Source organism: Carex rostrata, chromosome 2 (genome assembly GCF_964058835.1).
Source record: "Carex rostrata chromosome 2, lpCarRost1.2, whole genome shotgun sequence".
Classification (NCBI taxonomy): Eukaryota; Viridiplantae; Streptophyta; class Magnoliopsida; order Poales; family Cyperaceae; genus Carex; species Carex rostrata.
In genome coordinates, this window is record NC_135919.1 from 15,096,696 (window position 1) to 15,115,271 (window position 18,576).

The 18,576-nt window shown below is 34.2% G+C and overlaps 2 protein-coding genes across 2 annotated transcripts; both read right to left on the minus strand.

Moving 5' to 3' along the window:
• Positions 1 to 391: 391 nt before the first annotated feature.
• LOC144544748 (alpha/beta-Hydrolases superfamily protein) lies at positions 392 to 4,461 on the minus strand. Its single transcript, XM_078293313.1, has 9 exons — positions 4,127 to 4,461; positions 3,392 to 3,468; positions 2,925 to 3,030; positions 2,731 to 2,823; positions 2,582 to 2,647; positions 1,894 to 2,039; positions 1,408 to 1,516; positions 880 to 944; positions 392 to 756 (listed from the first exon to the last, which is right to left on the minus strand). The coding sequence occupies exons 1-9, from the start codon at positions 4,355 to 4,357 to the stop codon at positions 609 to 611; spliced, it is 1,041 nt and encodes a 346-aa protein (XP_078149439.1). The 5' UTR covers positions 4,358 to 4,461; the 3' UTR covers positions 392 to 608.
• Positions 4,462 to 7,300: 2,839 nt separating this feature from the next.
• On the minus strand, positions 7,301 to 11,869 carry LOC144544758 (protein ROLLING AND ERECT LEAF 2-like). Its single transcript, XM_078293320.1, has 6 exons — positions 11,261 to 11,869; positions 10,480 to 10,690; positions 10,149 to 10,324; positions 9,491 to 9,714; positions 8,761 to 9,187; positions 7,301 to 8,045 (listed from the first exon to the last, which is right to left on the minus strand). The coding sequence occupies exons 1-6, from the start codon at positions 11,741 to 11,743 to the stop codon at positions 7,635 to 7,637; spliced, it is 1,932 nt and encodes a 643-aa protein (XP_078149446.1). The 5' UTR covers positions 11,744 to 11,869; the 3' UTR covers positions 7,301 to 7,634.
• Positions 11,870 to 18,576: the final 6,707 nt, after the last annotated feature.

The window sequence follows — 18,576 nt, forward strand, 5'->3', positions numbered from 1 at the left end:
TTTATCTTTGGCCCAAACTGTTATCTAAACCTGTCATCTCATCATTCCATCAACAACATAATTGTATTTGTTAGTTTCTCTATTTGAAAAATCGGTGTTTTATAAATCAATCATCATACTCGATATAATTTAAGTTGAAGAAATTCTTGGTCCCATACATTTATACCAGTCTCTCTTTCTAATTTTGCTTTTCTTCTAACATCCTAACAAAAAATATATTAACTCCTGAAAAAATAGCCTTTATACTTCCATACCTTTGTCTGAAATATATATTTTTTTAAACGAGCAATATTTTGTCAAAGCAATTTGCGAAAGGCTTGTTTTTGGATTCTTCTAAGACAGATATCAATAATCACATAATTGTAACTCATTAAGACATTAACACAACGACACTTGCAAATTTGAGCTATAAAATAAAGAGACCACCACTCAATCATTTACAGGTAACCGATCACCTAAATGGAACTGAATCAAACAAGACATGCCACAGTAAACAAAATTAACTAAAAAATTACTAGGCAAACTGAGGAAAAAGACATCTATATGGGGCAAACTGAAGTTTAAACAGTGGAATTCAAAACATGCTCCCTCTCAATAAATTTCGAATTTTAGCTCCATGGATCATCCCAGCCTTTGGGACCCTCTCTCTTAACGAAATCTATTATAGCAAGAACTGCCTCTTGAACTCTGTTAGAGAGAGAATGGTTCCCCCATTCTATCTCCACTTTCTCTGCACCTCCCAATGCCCGACATAATCTGCCAAAACAGAAATAATAACAACAATAACAATGACTATTGTAAATGAAATATAAAGATGTGGAGTACGTTATATCAAAAGTTCCAACAGTTATTTTGGATTTGAGATAGAATGTATAGTACCTATCTACAAGTGCCTTTTTATCAACATATTCTGGAACATATTCATCAGCCATAGAGAAAATCACCTGAAAACCAAAGGAATACAGAATTACTTACAAAAAAAAAACCATGTAATCGATGGAATTCGTATCCTCTGCATTAACTCAAAAGGGAATCTTTTGAGTTAATCAATCTCAATCGTTCGATTTGTTTTAAGATTCGTGCGGATTAGATCTGCACTAATTTTGAAAGACTCCTGTTTTATAAGCAGCAGCAGGATTGGCTCCGTTTAGAATCAAACGGTTGATATTGATTAACTCAAAAAATTCTCTTTTGAGTTAATGCAGAGGATACACATTCGCAATTGATGTATTCAGCATCAGCTTTTTCTTCAAGTATTATTTACCATTTCCAACAACAGATAGGGTAGTGGTAATAAGCAAGTGAAATTTATAAAATAGTATCAAAATAAATATCATTTACTATCTCAACCACCATGATTGGAAGTTGATTGGACAGAGAGAAAGAGAGAGGTGGGTCCTATTTTACCTGGCAAGGTGTACTGGCCATGTGACCAAGTCTCTGCCTCAATTGGTCTTCACTCAGATCTGAGCTAAACATATCATCATCTCCCATATAAGCACATAGTGAGTGGTACCTGCATGAATATTATTAATTTCAGTATGAGATCTTATCGCACATGAAGCATTATTTCAGTACCATATCAATCAACTGGTTGAGTTCCAGTCATATATCGAACCAAGAACATAAATATCAGTATTCCATTTTCCGATCCTTTGAACTTGAATATTAAAGCATCAAAGAAACCTCCTGAGCTATGCAATTAGCGAATATACTGGTACAGTACCTGAACTGACAGCTATGGATGTACTGTGTGGCAGGTAAAACATAACTATAGGCAGTGATAGGTAAGTTAAAGCATCAAGGAAACCTGAACTTCGCAATTAGCAGTATATGCTGGTATGGTACCTGAACTGACAGGTATTGACATACAATATAGCATGTAAAGCATACCGATAGGCAGTAATAGGAGCACAATTATCTGCTTCTCTGGGCATTAATTCATTCCTTTTGCCATCACTAATCATCTTAGCAGCTAGATCTATCATTGTTGGTGTTTCCAGCAGAGTTGCTCTGTACTCACGATCGCTAACTGGTGCCTATTTTTTTTACAAATATAAATATTTCTTTGTTTCAATCTGGGCAGGGTCACAAGTATACTGACAAAGGATAGAAGCGCCAAATTCAGGCACTATATGTAGTTTTGAACCTGTTTCAATGATCTCACATGCTGAGATGAGCCTAATTGGTGCAGGTTAGAATGGCATCTAGATTCTAGACCACGCTGATCATTTCAACTTCTGTTTACTCCTTTTCTTATCTCGGTTTAGTGGGTTCTTACTTTTCAACTAAAGGAATGTTTGAAGAAAATGGGGTTTGAGTTTGGATGGCCGATTGAGACAATTAAGTTAAATGGAGGTTATTTCAGAGAAACTAAGGTTAGTTTGATGCCTAATTTGACAAACGAAATTTAATGGGCCTTAATTTGGACATAACTGCAAATTTCATTGTACCATACCAAATTCACCAGCAGGATTCCAAGTATAATTGAGGTCTAAGAAGAATTAATGGTATGTTTATGGAAAACAACAATATACACAAAAGCATTTCAATGATAAAACATACACAAAAAGGAAAATACCTGTAAAATAACTCCTCGAACTGCCTTGGAACAAGCTAAGTTTGTTTTCATGTAATGCACAATATCCTGCAATGCACAAATACTTATTCTGTACAGTAGGATATAAGATTTGTAGCCATCAAAAGATAAAATAAAAGAAGCTATCAGACCTGGCAGCCAGTGCTATGACCAAGTAGTACAACTCCTTCAGAGTTCTCATTATTAATCAAGTAACTGATAAGCTGATCTATCTCCAATGCATCCTTCAAGAAGAGTAAATAAATTTAAGTTTACTGCTGTCACTAGAATACCAGGTTAAGAGACAATACAATTTAGCTTTCTATAAAAATAAATAAACAAGTACCTGTTCTAAGCTGGATGTGCCATAACCAATATAAGATGAAGAGAGTAATGGTTGCACCAAAGACCAGTTATTATTCTCCAAAGCAATAGACAAAGGTTCAATATACCTAATGACAAAAATAAAGAACTTCTAAAAACACACCGATAAGCTCTCAATAATTTATATCTTACCACTGGTAAACACCAGTAAACGTAACAGGAAGACCAGTTTCTGCAATCCTTCTCCATTGTTCCTTGACTGTGAAATAAAGCCTCTAATTTGCCAGAATATAAACACAATTCAGCCTTAACTTGCTTTGAATTTTAATATTAATTGCAGTGCAGGCAAGAAGCAAACAGTCAAAATATAGGCAAGCTAGTACTCTGATGGTAGCTGTGCCCTACTCATTAGCAAGTACCAAGGTTGACCTGTACCTGACACAATCAAATTGGTAAAAAAAATATTGTTTCCAAGATATTTTTACATACTCTGTTGCTAAGAGGCCATCAGTCAGGCCACCAAGAAAGACCACTTGCTGGCTGAAATCACCTGTTTTAAATGCCACCTGTTATGAAAACAAGTACTCCATTCTATAAACAAATGGAAAAGGAAAAATATGAAAGAACTTCTCTGAGGTAAATTGCCTAAAGAAAAAAGAATTCCGAATGGGTATTGCTATAAGAACCCAACTCACAATGTGGGACCAATCACTCTTTGCGAAAATAATTTGGGTTTAATATTTCACCCTAAAATCTTATGTAAACAGTATGGCAACATACCATACTTGACATATCAGACTTTCCCTCCAACACCCCCCCCCCACACACCACCACACACACACACACACACACACACAAGTACACAACAACCCCCTCCCTAGTTTTTCATGGTGTATAATTGTATGACTGAGGCATAATTGAGTTCTAATGAGGTCTAATACAGTCTAAAACTTAGAAATTCCAGAAATAAAAAAAAATCTTCTATTGTTATTGTCAACATCAATGCCATTATGTACTTTTAAATAGGTGTAATTTAATCTTCCTTATTGGTCTAAAATATAACACCAACAAGAAGCACGATCATCTCTCTATCAAAATGATCAGCTGGGAGAACTAGTTTACAGTTTAAGTCTATAAATGAGTTGTGCATATCCAACCCCTAAATCATTGATTGACCCCAATTCAATTGCAAAATCAAACGGCAGGGATCGATTCGATTCTGACCTGAGCGGGCTGGGAACCGTACTTGAACAGAGCCCCCTTGAGCTGCTTCTTGCGGCTTCCCGATCCTCCCGACTCGGAGAGTGATGCAACGATGCTGCCAGATGCGACCGTAGGTGGCGCTGACACGGATTTCGACGAGCGACCGCGTACGATGCCGCTAAACCAGGAGGAGGTGGTGGTGGAGCCGGTCGGCGAGGAGGTCGCAGCAGTGGCGGCCAACGCCGTCTCCATCGCGTCTGAATGCGATCGCAACCAAAGTTCTAGCTTGGATTAGAGGAGCTGCTGAGTTGATTGGGAGACCGCCAGAGGAATCTTGAATATACTGCAAACAGGATAAATGACGTTTAATGATTGAATTTAGTCCTCTACTCCTCTGGAATTTAAGTAAAAAATATGAAGGTCGTTGCACGATTACAGCTGTTCGATTTTTATTGTACGATGATTGTTAGCTCGAGCATTGGTACTATCCTACTAAATTGAAGAGCATTTGACTTGAATTGAAGGATAAAAAGCATGTCTGCGCCTCACTGCAATTTTTTAACTGAAGTAAATAATAATTTTTTTTTTTTCTGGATCTGATATACTGCTACCAGCAATTATCATCGCCACTGCTGACAATATTTAACTGATCAAAGATGCTGGGTGGCGATGCAGTAAAAATTAGCTTTAACCGGTCAAACGAAGCTCAGCTTGTGATTATTATAAATTGAATGACGGAGATAATAAAGTAAATTATAACAATTACACATGCATAACGAGATATAAATACTTCAACAACGAGATAAGAATACTTGCTCGACGAGATATTAATACTTACACGACAAGGTATTCACGACGATGTATGAATACTTTCACAACGGACAACCTGAAAGTAAGTCATCATGGATTTTATTTGAAAGAGAAAATTATATAGAAAACGTTTATGGTTTTAATTTTGCAAAATTCCTCACAGATCGTCAGATTTATTATCTAAATTGAACAGAGAAAAAAAAACCTAACTCTAAAAACGTGTAAAAGATGTGTGTGTGATGTGTCCAGTTTTTTTCAAAATACTTGGTGTCTTAGGTATGAATACTTGATATTGTGCGCATAGGTATCCATATTTATACACGTCAATTATAAAATATATCAAATATTAGGTGGTCCCCAAGTAATTAATGAAGTTCAGTTAATTAATTATCTCCACAAGTAATTATTAACTGGATGATGAATGAGAGAAATTAACTGGGAGATAATTAGTCGATTCCTTAAAAAATTTATGTATAGTCCTTCTGAACCTTGTCAAGAACAAAGCAAAAAAAATCCAGCGGTCTTTTTATATTTCGTCCTGGAAAGTTGATTCTTGCATAAGTAAACATGCATAGAATTATAGAATATTAAATTAAAAAAGACAGCCTAATTTTAGGAGATGAATCTAGACTTTCAAACTAGCGGTCTTTTTTAGTAGCCTTATAATTAGAGATGAATCTAGACTTTCAAACTACAGGGACAAATATAAATAGAGATCAATTGTATAAAATTTACATGATACGTATAAGAATTAATTTTACAATACTCATAGTATTTTATGTTAAACTATACAGAAAAAATAATGTACAAATACAAAAAATTTGAAATTAAATAAGTGCCAATTGACCCTATTCAATTAATATAGATTCGCTATGGCCGGTAAAAATGATTTTTTTTTTGTGCAAACATTCATGCCCGTAGGCCTTTATTACTTTACTCAAAATCACTTACATCAGGTTACAAAGATATCGTAGCTTAACCTGCCTAAACCAATTGCTCAAAACTTAAAAGTAGGATACATGTATCCAGTATAACCCTCTTCCAGTGCACTACCTCCCTTGGCTAAATAGTCAGCCATCACATTGTGGCTTCGACCAATATGTGTACACTCAAATTCATTCTCCTTTAGCAATCCCCAAATTTCATGTATCTCTTTATATGCTCTCCAATCGACATCTAGAGGAGGTTGTTGAGCCGTGCATGCCTGAGCTAGAGTCTGATTATCTGTGAAAAAAGTGCAAGATTGAAGCCCCATCCTTTTAACAAACAAGACTGCTTCCTTTAAGGCTACCGCTTTCCGCTTGCAATGGACAGCATGCCGTACAAGGAGCTGCCCTGTAGCCTTTTAGCTCACCATCCTTCTCAAGCACAAAGCCAATACCCCCCCCCCCCCCCCCCCCCCCCCCCTCCCCATGGTTAACATCCTCTGCTCGAACCCCCTTTTTAACATGAACTGAAGCCGCTATTCTAGTCTCTCTGCTTATTGAGTTCGTGATATCCACAAACCTTTCAAAAGTTGGAACTTTGCCCCATAAGAATGATTAAATTATTATTATTATTATTATTATTATTGTTATTATTTTTTATTATTTTTTTATTTTTTATTTTTTTTAAAGGTAGGCAGCGGCTGCAGCAATTACCATAATCAAAGGCACATAAAAAAAGACGCAAAATATTTTCAGCCCAATTGGGCTTATGTATGGCACTGAATCAGCCCAGCCAGTAACAACTCAAATTTCGAAAAACCAGACTGAAACACCTAAACACAAATGATCATCATACTTTCTCATAGCAATCTATAGCAAATACGGAAATACCTAAAATTACAAGCTACTGTGAAAACATCACCACTGGTAACCGAACATGATGATGGCTATATGACTATTAAGGAAATTGACATCTCCCCCCTTGAGAGCATATCATTTGTAGTTAGTAATTGGTCAAGGGTGGGAACGCAAGTTGCTCATATGCAGACGAGAAAGGTGTAGGTCCGATGAGCATCGGACCTAGTTTGGTTCCAATGAGCAGATATACCGTCTAATTTGCTTCAGAATTTGTGCGCACAAATATTAAAGCAGATGCGAATCCTAAAGCCAATCTGACGGTGAGTGAACCCGTTGGAACCAAAGTAGGTCCGATGAACATCGGACCTACTCTGTTTCCTATGCAGACAGTCATGACCAGGATGCATCATACATAAAAAAAAAAAATGCTGCATGAACCAATTTGCTACAACATAAGCTCTTTTAGAAGAAAAAAAAAAAGAAGAAAAAGCCGAGCAACGCAACATCCACATTAAATACTGAAAACTGCCATTTACAAAGTTTTCAAGTTTTCTGAAAATGTGAAATGTTGTTTACTAAATTAAGATTAGTAATGTCGAAATTGATAAAATGAAAAGTAACAAGTTTTGTTAATTGTCTTAGCTAGATACAATATCAGTAACCATTGTCAACAGAAGAAGAAACCATATAAAAGTTATATCTTTTTACACACACAAAAAATGGAAAACTGAAAGAAAGAAAGAACATAACTGATTATTTTGTCCCTTCAATACCATTCCTTCTTTTAACAAACATGATACATTTCACCTCATAATTATAAAAAAGATGGCAGAAATAATTATCAGAGTCATTCTGTAATACCAGTACCAGTATCTGCATTGCAGAAAAAATAGCTCCTGTAATACCAGTACCATTATCATTTGTAATACCGTTCATCACTGATCATCATCTTCGTCTGTTGGTTGTGTGCTCAACAATAGCTCCTTATACATAAGAGACGAACCGAGCGAAAATTCTGACATTGCACGAAAGAGTTCAAGCAAGTTTTTTCGAAGACCGATGAGTGATTTCTCTCTTACATGCTTGCATTGGTCCCTATATCTCATTTCCTCCTCCCTCAATGTTTTCTCCAGTGCCTCAACCACGGCCTGACGTTCAGCCAATAGGTCCTGCCCAGGCCCCACAGGGTTGCCAGAAGGTTCTGGATGCGAGTACTGCCTCTCCATGTACTTCTGTCTCCAATCCTCGAATTGTCGTCTCTTTTTCTCTAGTTCTTTCCGCAACCTCTCACAATTTTGCTTGAGCTTTAGCTCATCAGCTTGAAGTATGATTATCGTGCCAATAACCTTTCAATGATATTTATCATTTAATCAATTTTCCAAAGATACGCATTTTGGTCATTTACATATATTGTCTCCTACATGGTTTGTTCTTTACCTATATGCAGAGCTGAACACATTCATAGCAGGAATAACATCTTTTTTTTTCAGGGCAGTGATTAGTATATATATAGTAATGATAAGCATAATTAATTCAGGGTTATATCACTCACACACAAAGATGGAAAAAGAAAATTGATGCATATTGTCTGCGGTTAGGGGCGAATACGAAGCGAACAGTGGTAAAACCATATCCATTTCCCCTTTTTAATTTTTTGTATACAGATAGGATATTAGATGGATACAAATACAGATCAGATCAGATATTTAATAAAAAAATATATAAATATTATTAAAAAAATACTAAGTTCATAATATTAATCTACTTATAATGATGAATAACATAATTTTTTTCATAATATATATTAAACTATATGGTATATATTTACTATTCGGATATGGATGATTGAAATGTAAAACCATATCAGTATCCATATCCACATGAATATTCGGATATCGAATATCCATATCTAATTTTTCGAATACAGATCGGATATCATTCGCTCCATTTTCACCCCTATCTGAGATACCCCAAAAAAAATGCTTTTATGTCCAGTAAGGCAGTGTACCTCTTTACTGATACAGTAGCGTTTCAAGTTTCAACTTTAAAGAATCGACATACCTCAGTAAAACTAATAATGGCAGTCCCTGCTGCCTCATCCTGAAGCTTCTCTAGACAGGCACTCCATTCAGGCAAGAGCTTCTCAATTGGGAGCAAATCTTGATGATCGTCTGATAGCTCAGCTGGTTCCTGGCTTGGTGTTTCAGGCTCCTGATGTCGCAGTTTCTTATTCACATCTGTGTCTATTGGGATAACACTCAATACGACCCAGTTGGTGAGCGCGTTGACATAATCTCTCTGGTAGGTGGTGAGCTTATGGAACTGTGCATTCCACTCTTGCACAATTTCCCAGAGTTGTGCAGTGCGGTCATGGTGTTGCTCGCTCGTCTCCTTAGTTGTGGCTGTGATGTCAAAATTTCTTAGGCTGGCAAATGTCTTGCGTTGCTTGCTGTGGTGCTCATTCATTGCCTCCCACATCCTCCACAGCCTAATAAAAGAAATTTATGTATTGATCAATATAACTATGATAAATACTCATGTAATCGGACTTCTTATTGTATGACCATTGAGTTGAACTTGAACATATATATTTTTAATTCTAAATTTCTGCTAGTTGAATTCCAAATCTGATAGTGTTGTTTCTTCATCAACATTTAAAAACCTAAACCCTAAACCATAATCATCATAGTATGGTAATTTGCTGGCCGGACAGATCTAGTTTCTTTATTTTAATAGTAAGCATGCAATTCATTGAAATTCTTGATGAAAAAATTGAAACAAGGCAATTTACCCCTCAACAAGCTCCACCAGCTTTGGGTAGAGCTGAGAATCACGCAACCGATCAATTTCAGAGAGTGTCGATTCCATGGTTTGTGTTGCGACCACATATTTTGTGTGCAAGTGACTCACAATAGATTTTGTCCTCTCTATAGATCCAGAGCTGGCACCTCTTTTCTTTTTCTTGTTAAGCAATGCCAACCTCTCATTATATGCCATTTTCATTATCTCTACTTCCTGCATTCCTCAAACGTTTCATGCTATCATTAGACAAATTCTTCATGCTTGTTACAACTAACAGCCATACACTAACTAATACCTGACTTGATGAATAACAAGTCTTGTATTCTTTTATTTACTCAATTTCTCTTTTTTCTGGGTTATGACTGAAATAGGTTTTAGATGGTACTGCATTAATAATTGAATAGAATTTCTGATGGAAAGAAGTAAAACAGAACATTGCTACTCTGAACCATCTGGTAAATAGACAAGCATCACAAACTAGTTGAGATAAATAAAAATTATGTTTATGTAGTGATATCATCAAAAGAGAAGCAGAAAAATACAAGTGATCTGAACCAATGGGAATGTTGTCAGAGAACAGAACCGAGCTAAAGCATGTGTATTAGCAATTATTAGATTACAAGAAGAGCACAATCGTCAATATATACCTTAACTTCATCATAAAGCTTTTTCTCCCAGGCAAAAATCTTGTCAAGAATTGTTGCATGAGTTTCCCATTCATCCTTATCAAAATCTTCCTTTGCCTCTTCATTCTCTGGAGCACCTCTAAAGGACCGATTCCAAGTGATGACATTCAAGACTCTTGCCGAATGATCGATATATCCTTTGAAAGACCAATAAGATTATTACAAAGACACAAAGTGTTACATTCATGCAATAAGAATAATTGAAATTCTAGTGGGAAACAAAACGTAGAAGGAAAGTGCAATAACAAAAACATTCTTAATGCAAAACAGAGAATAGTGTTTTTACATGTACCTCGGTTATCAGCAAAGTTCGAGTGATAATGCATACGCACAGCCTCGAGATTCTTTAATACATTATGGGCACTTGCAGAAGCCTTTAAGAAATGGTCGTCGAGCTGGTTCAGGACATGAAGCAGGGTCACTGTCCTCGTTTTTGGCGGCGGCGGCGGCGGCGGTGGTGGTGGCGGCAGAGGTGGTGAAGTTAGAGGTGCAGTCTCATTTTCCTAGGTGGATTATATGTAATTAGTGATTTAGTTCCTTTTAGTTGCTATTTTCTGTTGTTGATTTCTGTAAGTGGTATAAGAAGTTAACAACAATTCAAAGAGATTGATAGGGTGGTTGTATTCGGACAGGTAGTGAAGATAGAATTCAAAATACTACTCAGGAATTATGACTTGAAGTTTACTTAAATGTGTTGATCCAAGGATTCTGTTTTCTTGATGCAAAACCAACAAATCTTTTACATCAGGATTAGATCATTTGAGGACCAACCTTACACATAATATGAGTAATTAAGATTGGGCTGGGTCAAATTTATACATATATCCCAAGAAAATGGTTGATCCCATCATGTAAGCTCGTACATGACAAGCAAGACTAGTTAGGCAGTCTCTGAAAAAGTGAAAATTGCTAACTAAATGAAGTCTGATGAGATATGAGGACAATATTAGGTTCATATTTTGCTTGCTACAAAGAGTCACCTTTATCTTTATCATTTAGTCGATTTATCACTCATCAGATTTTAGTTGAATCTAATTGAAATTAACAGAGCTAAGTATACACATTTCAGTTACCGGCTTATAAGGATACTCATGCATCATGTCAGACAATACCGACCCGGGTACTGTCTCATAAAAATTATCTCCATCCCCATCTTCCTCTTCTGTTATTGAAGCGGTCATTGGTGCCTTCCCCTTGTTCTTCGACACCTCAACCAGAGGTGCAGAAGACGACCTTTGCAGTGGGGACATCATCTCTGCTCTCCCAGGGACAGGCGGTGGTGGTAAAATCCTATCAGCAGGCGGATTTACAGCTGCCCTAGCTGAAGAGTAGGTAATAGCTGCAGTGTAGTGGGTTCGATGGATGTCGGAGATGTCCGACTCACCTTGTGCGTAGTCTGAGAGCGCCGCACCCGTGTTTTTCAGAGAGATGGCATAGGCTGAATGGGCTGCCGCCAGGCCGTTACGGGCCACCACGGCCTCTCCAATGAACCGCTTGCGGTCCTTGCATCGCGCCACAGTTTCTTCCTGATCGATTTTCGATTGACCACACCCCATATTTGGTGCTTTCTTCTTCTCTCTTCTCTCTTCTTTCTCTCCTCTCCCTCTCTCTCCGTGTGTGTGTGTGTAGTGTGAACACCGGGACAGAAGTAGTAGAGAAAAGAGAGGGTCGGTAATGCGAGGTGCTTTATGCTTTAGCTTTTGCGAGGTTAAGTAAAGTGGGCGCTTTTGGGAGGGAATAAAGGCGCCGTCCCGTTATATGAAAACCGAGCCGACTAGAGAAGAGAGCGCTTGAGTTTCTGACAAGTAGGTCAACGATAGTTTTTGAGCCACAAGTCAGTGAGAAGTTTTGAGCGGTGTAATTTTTTCAGTGTATTTGATTTTGTTTTGATAGGTGGGGCCGTGGGAGCAGTGCGGTGTTTGAACGGTAAAAATACAAAACTGGCCAAGGTTTGAAAGGATTATCTCGTTTATTTACGTCAATTGGTGGTTTTTTTAGAGAGAATGCACTGGTAAAGTGGTAATGCCTCGTATGGTCACGAAAACATGCAGAAGCGGAGGCACACAGATTTTAAAAATATATATATTTATTGACATTTTTTTATAGAATTTAATAAAAAAAATATTATGGAACTGTTAAAGTAATCTTCATTAGCAACATAAAAATGTTATACACTCAATCTTTATTTACGTTTGATCACATAGTTCGCTCTTTTTTAAAAAAAATTTCATGGTAGAATCAGAAGTTTTAGCAAGTGCAGTGCAACACAACGATCGAAATTTATAATTACATCAAACATAGAACTAAAACAGTACTCTACTCAAAATGCGTAAAAATGAGATAAAGTCTCTCATAAAAAACTCACATCAACAGAATATAAGAAACAAATAATTAAATAAGCCAAACTATCAATTAATCTACTGAAATTGGTTTAGCGTAACTTCCTCCACAGATGAAACTCACTTGTAATCCTTTCGACCAACATTTCTGGTGGCAGAGACTTTCCTCTGAAAACATGCTCATTTATATATTTCCAAAATATCCACAATGTACAATATACATATAGTAGAGTTAGGCTGGGGTGCTATGGATAGCATAGTGGCCTCTATGCTACGGCTCAATATTCGAGTTTTCAAAATCCAAACGGTCGATCCGAACCGTTCATCTTATTCTCCATATTAATATCTGCTTGGAGACCAAATTTTACATTTTTATGAATTTTTTTACTATTTATTCAGTATTTTACAAAATTGTTGATCTAACGGTGGCTGCACAAAACAGTAAAACCGTTGGATTAGCGATTTTCAAAGTGGCTTAATAAATAGTAAAAAAATTCAGAAAATTATAAAATTTGGTCTCCAAGCAGATATTAATATGGAGAATAAGATGAACGGTTCGGATCGACCGTTTGGATTTTGAAAACTCGAATATTGAGCCGTAGCATAGAGGCCACTATGCTATCCATAGCACCCCAGCCTAACTCTATATTCACGAATCCTAATACAATATACTATAATAAATTTCTATTTAAATACAGATACATCAGTGAAAATAAATCTAAGGAATAACATGAATTTATTATTCTGATTCCAAACTGTCAATTTCGTTGAAATTTGTACATAAATAAATTTCTTTACTGAAATTCTTGTATAGGAAAATTTGAACAGTTAAAATTAAAATAACATGTTCCTGTTATTTCTTTTGAAATAACAATGTGTTGCTACGTCACTGGTCAACGTTAACAACTGGTATTATCATTATATCTAATAAAAATAAACAAATAGTAAGTATTGTCGGTAATTTATTATTTAACTTTTTTTACATTATTCATATTTAACGTATGATTCACATTTACGAAAATAATTATCTAACCGTTACCAAAACCAAGATCCACCCAAACGCCTCGAAAATACTAGAAACCAGTACGTGAAAAAAGAAAAGTATTGAAATGAAATGAAATGAAACAAGATTATTGCTATTGTTGTTCCGATAATAAGAATATTATGAATGTTTTTATTTTATCAAATTAAGAATTCTCTATATTTGTAGTTAATTTCATCTTCAGAATAAATATATCAAATTTTATTTGTACTATATGTAGACGGAATATATTTCATGGATTAAGATATCTAACCATAATGGTTTTAATAACCTAAAACTATATTACAAAGAGTTTATTGTAGTTTTCTAAAATACCTCGACCCCAGTCTATTAGCTAGTCCATTTATTCAATTATTTTGCTTTTAATGAAGTTTGGACTTATAAACCTGATTTTTTAAAGAAGAGGGATCCAATTACATCCTTTTTGGTGACACCGAATTACATTCTTCGTTTTCAAAGTTTTCAAGTTTCAAACAGTCAATCTAAATCGTTCAACATGATGGATATATTAAAATGTGCTTGCAGTTCAAATTATATATATTCTTTATTTATTTTTACTATTTATTAAGTATTTTACAAAATCGTTGTTTTCATACCATTGAATTTTTGTACCCATCTTAATAAATAGTAAAAAAATTCAAAAAAAATGATAATATAGGGTGTAATCTGGTATCACCAAAAAAAAGTGTAATTGGATCACTCATCTTTTTTTAAAAGATGAGGGTTCCAATGCCTCATCATACCTCATATTTTATATCTTTGTTTTCAAAATCTAAATTGTCAATCCGAACCGTTCAACATAATATTTATACATGGAGATAAAATTTTATATTTTTTGGAAATTTTTTACTAATTTTTAAGATAGGTACAAAATCATTGTTTTTTAACCATTCAAAAAACAATGATTTTCTATCAATCTTAAAAAATAGTAAAAGATTTCCAAAAATTATAAAATTTCATCTCCAACTATATTTTAGTATATATATCATGTTGAACGGTTCAGATCGATAATTTGGACTTTGAAAATAAAGATATAAAATATGAGGTATGATGAGGTATGAAAGGCATGAGACATTGGAACTAAAAAAAATAAAGATATAAAATATGAGATATGAAAGGCATGTGACATTGGAACCCTCATCTTTTGAGGAGGGTTCCAATGCCTTATGCCTTTCATACCTCATCATACTTCATATTTTATATCTTTATTTTCAAAGTCTAAATTATCGATCCAAAACGTTCAACATGATATATATACTAAAATATAGTTAGGGATGAAATTTTATAATTTTTGGAAATCTTTTACTATTTTTTAAGATGGATAGAAAATCATTATTTTTTGAATAGTTAAAAAATAATGATTTTTTACCTATCTTAAAAATTAGTAAAAAAATTCCAAAAAATATAAAATTTTAACTCCATGCATATTTTAGTATAAATATTATGTTGAACGGTTCGGATCGACAATTTGGACTTTGAAGACAAAGATATAAAATATGATGTATGAAAAAGGAGGAGGGTTCCAATGCCTCATCTTTTTCATATCTCATCATAACTCATATTTTATATCTTTGTTTTCAAAGTCCAAATTATCGATCCAAACCATTCAACATAATATTTATATTAAAATATGCATGGAGATAAAACTTTATATTTTTTTGAAAACTTTTTACTAATTATTAAGATAGATACAAAATCATTATTTTTTAACCGTTCAAAAAACAAATGATCTCAACCACGTGAGTTACTGCGGCCATTTTTTTTAATACCCAAAAAAATATAAAAATAACCTCCGTTTTTTTTATATATATGCCCTGACCGCCTGGATACGGGACGGGCCAAAATTTTACCAAACCGCCCATACTGGAGGCGCTTCATGCCATTACCAAACCGCCCCAGGGGTGGGCGGTCCACCCTTTTTTTTTTAAACGCCTCAGTGGTGAACAGTTTGATATTTATTTTATTTTTTTTAAAATGCCCCAGGGGTGGGCGGTTTGATTTTTTTTTTTTTGAAATCTTAGTATTTTAATTTAAATAATTTTGTGAAGAAAAAATTGTTTAGAGTGTATGCCAAAAAATAAAACATTTGACATATTTATGAAGTGATATCGTAATTCTTTATAACTTTGATTTTTTTTTGTGAACTTTGATTTTATTTGTCAGTTGGATGTCACAAGTCTAAATATAACACTAAAAATATTAAATTTGACATTTGCTGGTAAATCAGCAAGTCTGGACTGATACAAGGACCAAACTGCAAAAGTAATTGCACCAGCATGTAGAGCATTCAAAAATACACATAATTGATATAAATTTCAACTTATTTGGATTTTTCTACAGTCAGTTATGAATTTTCAAAATTTAATTTTTGAAAAAACTTTAAACAGCCATAACTTTGGCTAAGAAACTCGGATTTACGCGTATGAGCACTTTTCGGAAAGGGGAGGATGAGACGGATCCATTTTGCCCTGGTGGTACACTGGGCATTATCATATCGAAAGCATTAGAATTTCAAAAAAAATATCGTTTGGAGCCTCAAAAATTCAATTTAAGTTTTCGTTCGACGGTAGGCATTAAAAAACAGCTATTTTCAAACCATCTTAATAAATAGTAAAAAAAATTCAAAAAAATGTAAAATTTGGTTTCCAAGCACATTTTAATATAGATTAAACATCTAATGGTTTGGATTGGCTATTTGGACTTCAAAACTAGAGATATGAGCGCGAATTAAAACGCCCCGTTTAATTCACGAAGTAGCGTAGCCTTACTCTACATGTATATATTTATAATATGAGATGGGCTACGGTGAGTTGCGAAGTAAAGCGGCTATTTTACTTCACGCTCATATTTTGTGATTTTAAAGTTCAAAACATCGATCCGAACCGTTCATCTTGTTTTCCATATTGAAATGTACTTGGAGACCAAATTTTATATTTTTTGGAATTTTTTTACTATTTATTAAGCAATTTTGAAAGTCGCTGATCTGATGGTCCAGAAAATTTTACTGTTTTTTTACTGTTGACAGCAAAACAGCAATTTTAAAAAATGCTTAATAAATAGTAAAAAAATTCCAAAAAAATGTAAAATTTGGTCTCCAAGCACATTTCAATATGGATTAAACATCTAACGGTTCGGATCGGTCGTTTGGACTTTCAAAATAAAAATACGGCGTGAAGTAGAAACACGTTTTACTTCGCAACTCACCGTAGCCCATCTCTTATAATATATACATATATACATATATTATAAATAAACGAGTTTACAAAAAAAATTGTATATATGTATATGTGTATATGTGTATATGGATATATGTATATATATAAATGTATATGTGTATATGTATATATGTATATGTATATATGTATATATGTATATATGTATATATGTATATATGTATATATGTATATGTATATAAAAAATTACGACATCACTTCATAAATATGTCAAATGTTTTATTTTTTGGCATACACTCTAAACAATTTTTTCTTCACAAAATTATTTAAATCAAAATACTAAGATTTTCAAAAAAAAAAAAAAAAATCAAACCGCCCACCCCTGGGGCGTTTAAAAAAAAAAGGGGGGGGGGGGGGGGGAGGGTGGACCGCCCACCCCTGTGGCGGTTTGGTAATGGCATGAAGCGCCTCCAGTATGGGCGGTTTGCTAAAATTTCGGCCCGCCCCGTATCCAGGCGGTCAGGACATATATATAAAAAAAACGGAGGTTATTTTTATATTTTTCTTTTTTTTGGTTATTAAAAAAAATGGCCGGAGTTACTACTAATTAATATTTCATGTTCCTGATAAAATAATAAATGTATTTAAAATTTTAACTGTTTTATTTAATCAGCACAACCGCATTTTTAAATATTATCACAATCATCTCAACCACGTGAGTTACTAAATTAATATTTCATGTTCCTGATAAAATAATAAATGTATTTAAAATTTAAACTGTTTTATTTAATCGTCTCAATTTTGATTTCGCTCGCACAGTTCACTACACAGATGACTTCACAGGTGAGGGCCGCAGGCTTTTCTCCACTAATTTTCATTTGGCAAATTGGCGGTGCGGAATTTTTTTTTTTAAATAGAAATTATTTTAATTATTTCAACGGAAGAAGCACGCTTTGCGTGGATTTTCAAAAACTAGCCTCCACCGATCCTACGGATCGGTGTAGCAAGAAAAACATAATCTACACCGGTCCTAGGGATCGGTGGAGCTAATTTTTCACCCCGTCATTCTTTCGCCATTCTCTCGCCACAGAAGATTCATTGTATACCTCCACCGATCCTAGGGTTGATATTCAAATTTGAAGCCCGACGATTACATTCATTTAATTATTATATATAATTTAAAAAGGAATTCTAATCTTTATAACTACTGAGATTTATTTTTAAATCTATATACAAATATAATAATTGTAAGTAAATATGAAAATCAAACATTTATTTCTAACTTTAAACAACGGAATATCTATATTATATACTTGCTGAAAGTGAACTAAAATATATATAAAAAAATTATTCTTGATATCGATATTCAATTATTAACATTTACATTATACTAATAAATTCTAGATCTTTGTCTACTTGAAGAAATACTTAATTACAGATTAAAATTTCAGATTATAATATATCTAAATAGAAACATAGAATACTTACTAATAAAAAGAACTTCCATATTTTTATATAATTGAATAAAATATCTATTAATAAAGAAAAAAATTTCATATTTATAATAATCGGAGAAAATACTTATTAATAAGGAATACCTAAAGAAGTATTTAATAATAATCTAAACTTTTCAAATTTTAATTAAAAAAAATACTTATTTATAAATTAATGTATACATTGGTATTTTAATTTAGTACTTCAAATTTGGATATCAACCCTCCACCGATTCTAGGGATCAGTGGAGGTATAGAACGGATTTTTTGTGGCGAGAGAATGACGGGGTAAGAAATTAGCTTCACCGGTCTCTAGGACCAGTGTAGGTTGTGTTTTTCTTG

Excerpts from the sequence above, each read along its gene's own strand:
- LOC144544748 (XM_078293313.1), bottom strand. The coding sequence starts at position 4,357 with ATGGAGACGGCGTTGGCCGCCACTGCTGCGACCTCCTCGCCGACCGGC. Across the intron at positions 2,824-2,924 it reads GCACATCCAGCTTAGAACAG|GATGCATTGGAGATAGATCA; the intron begins GTACTTGTTTAT and ends CTCTTCTTGAAG. Across the intron at positions 2,648-2,730 it reads GTCATAGCACTGGCTGCCAG|GATATTGTGCATTACATGAA; the intron begins GTCTGATAGCTT and ends TGTGCATTGCAG.
- LOC144544758 (XM_078293320.1), bottom strand. The coding sequence starts at position 11,743 with ATGGGGTGTGGTCAATCGAAAATCGATCAGGAAGAAACTGTGGCGCGA. Across the intron at positions 10,691-11,260 it reads ATGAGTATCCTTATAAGCCG|GAAAATGAGACTGCACCTCT; the intron begins GTAACTGAAATG and ends TAATCCACCTAG. Across the intron at positions 9,715-10,148 it reads AGCTTTATGATGAAGTTAAG|GAAGTAGAGATAATGAAAAT; the intron begins GTATATATTGAC and ends TGAGGAATGCAG.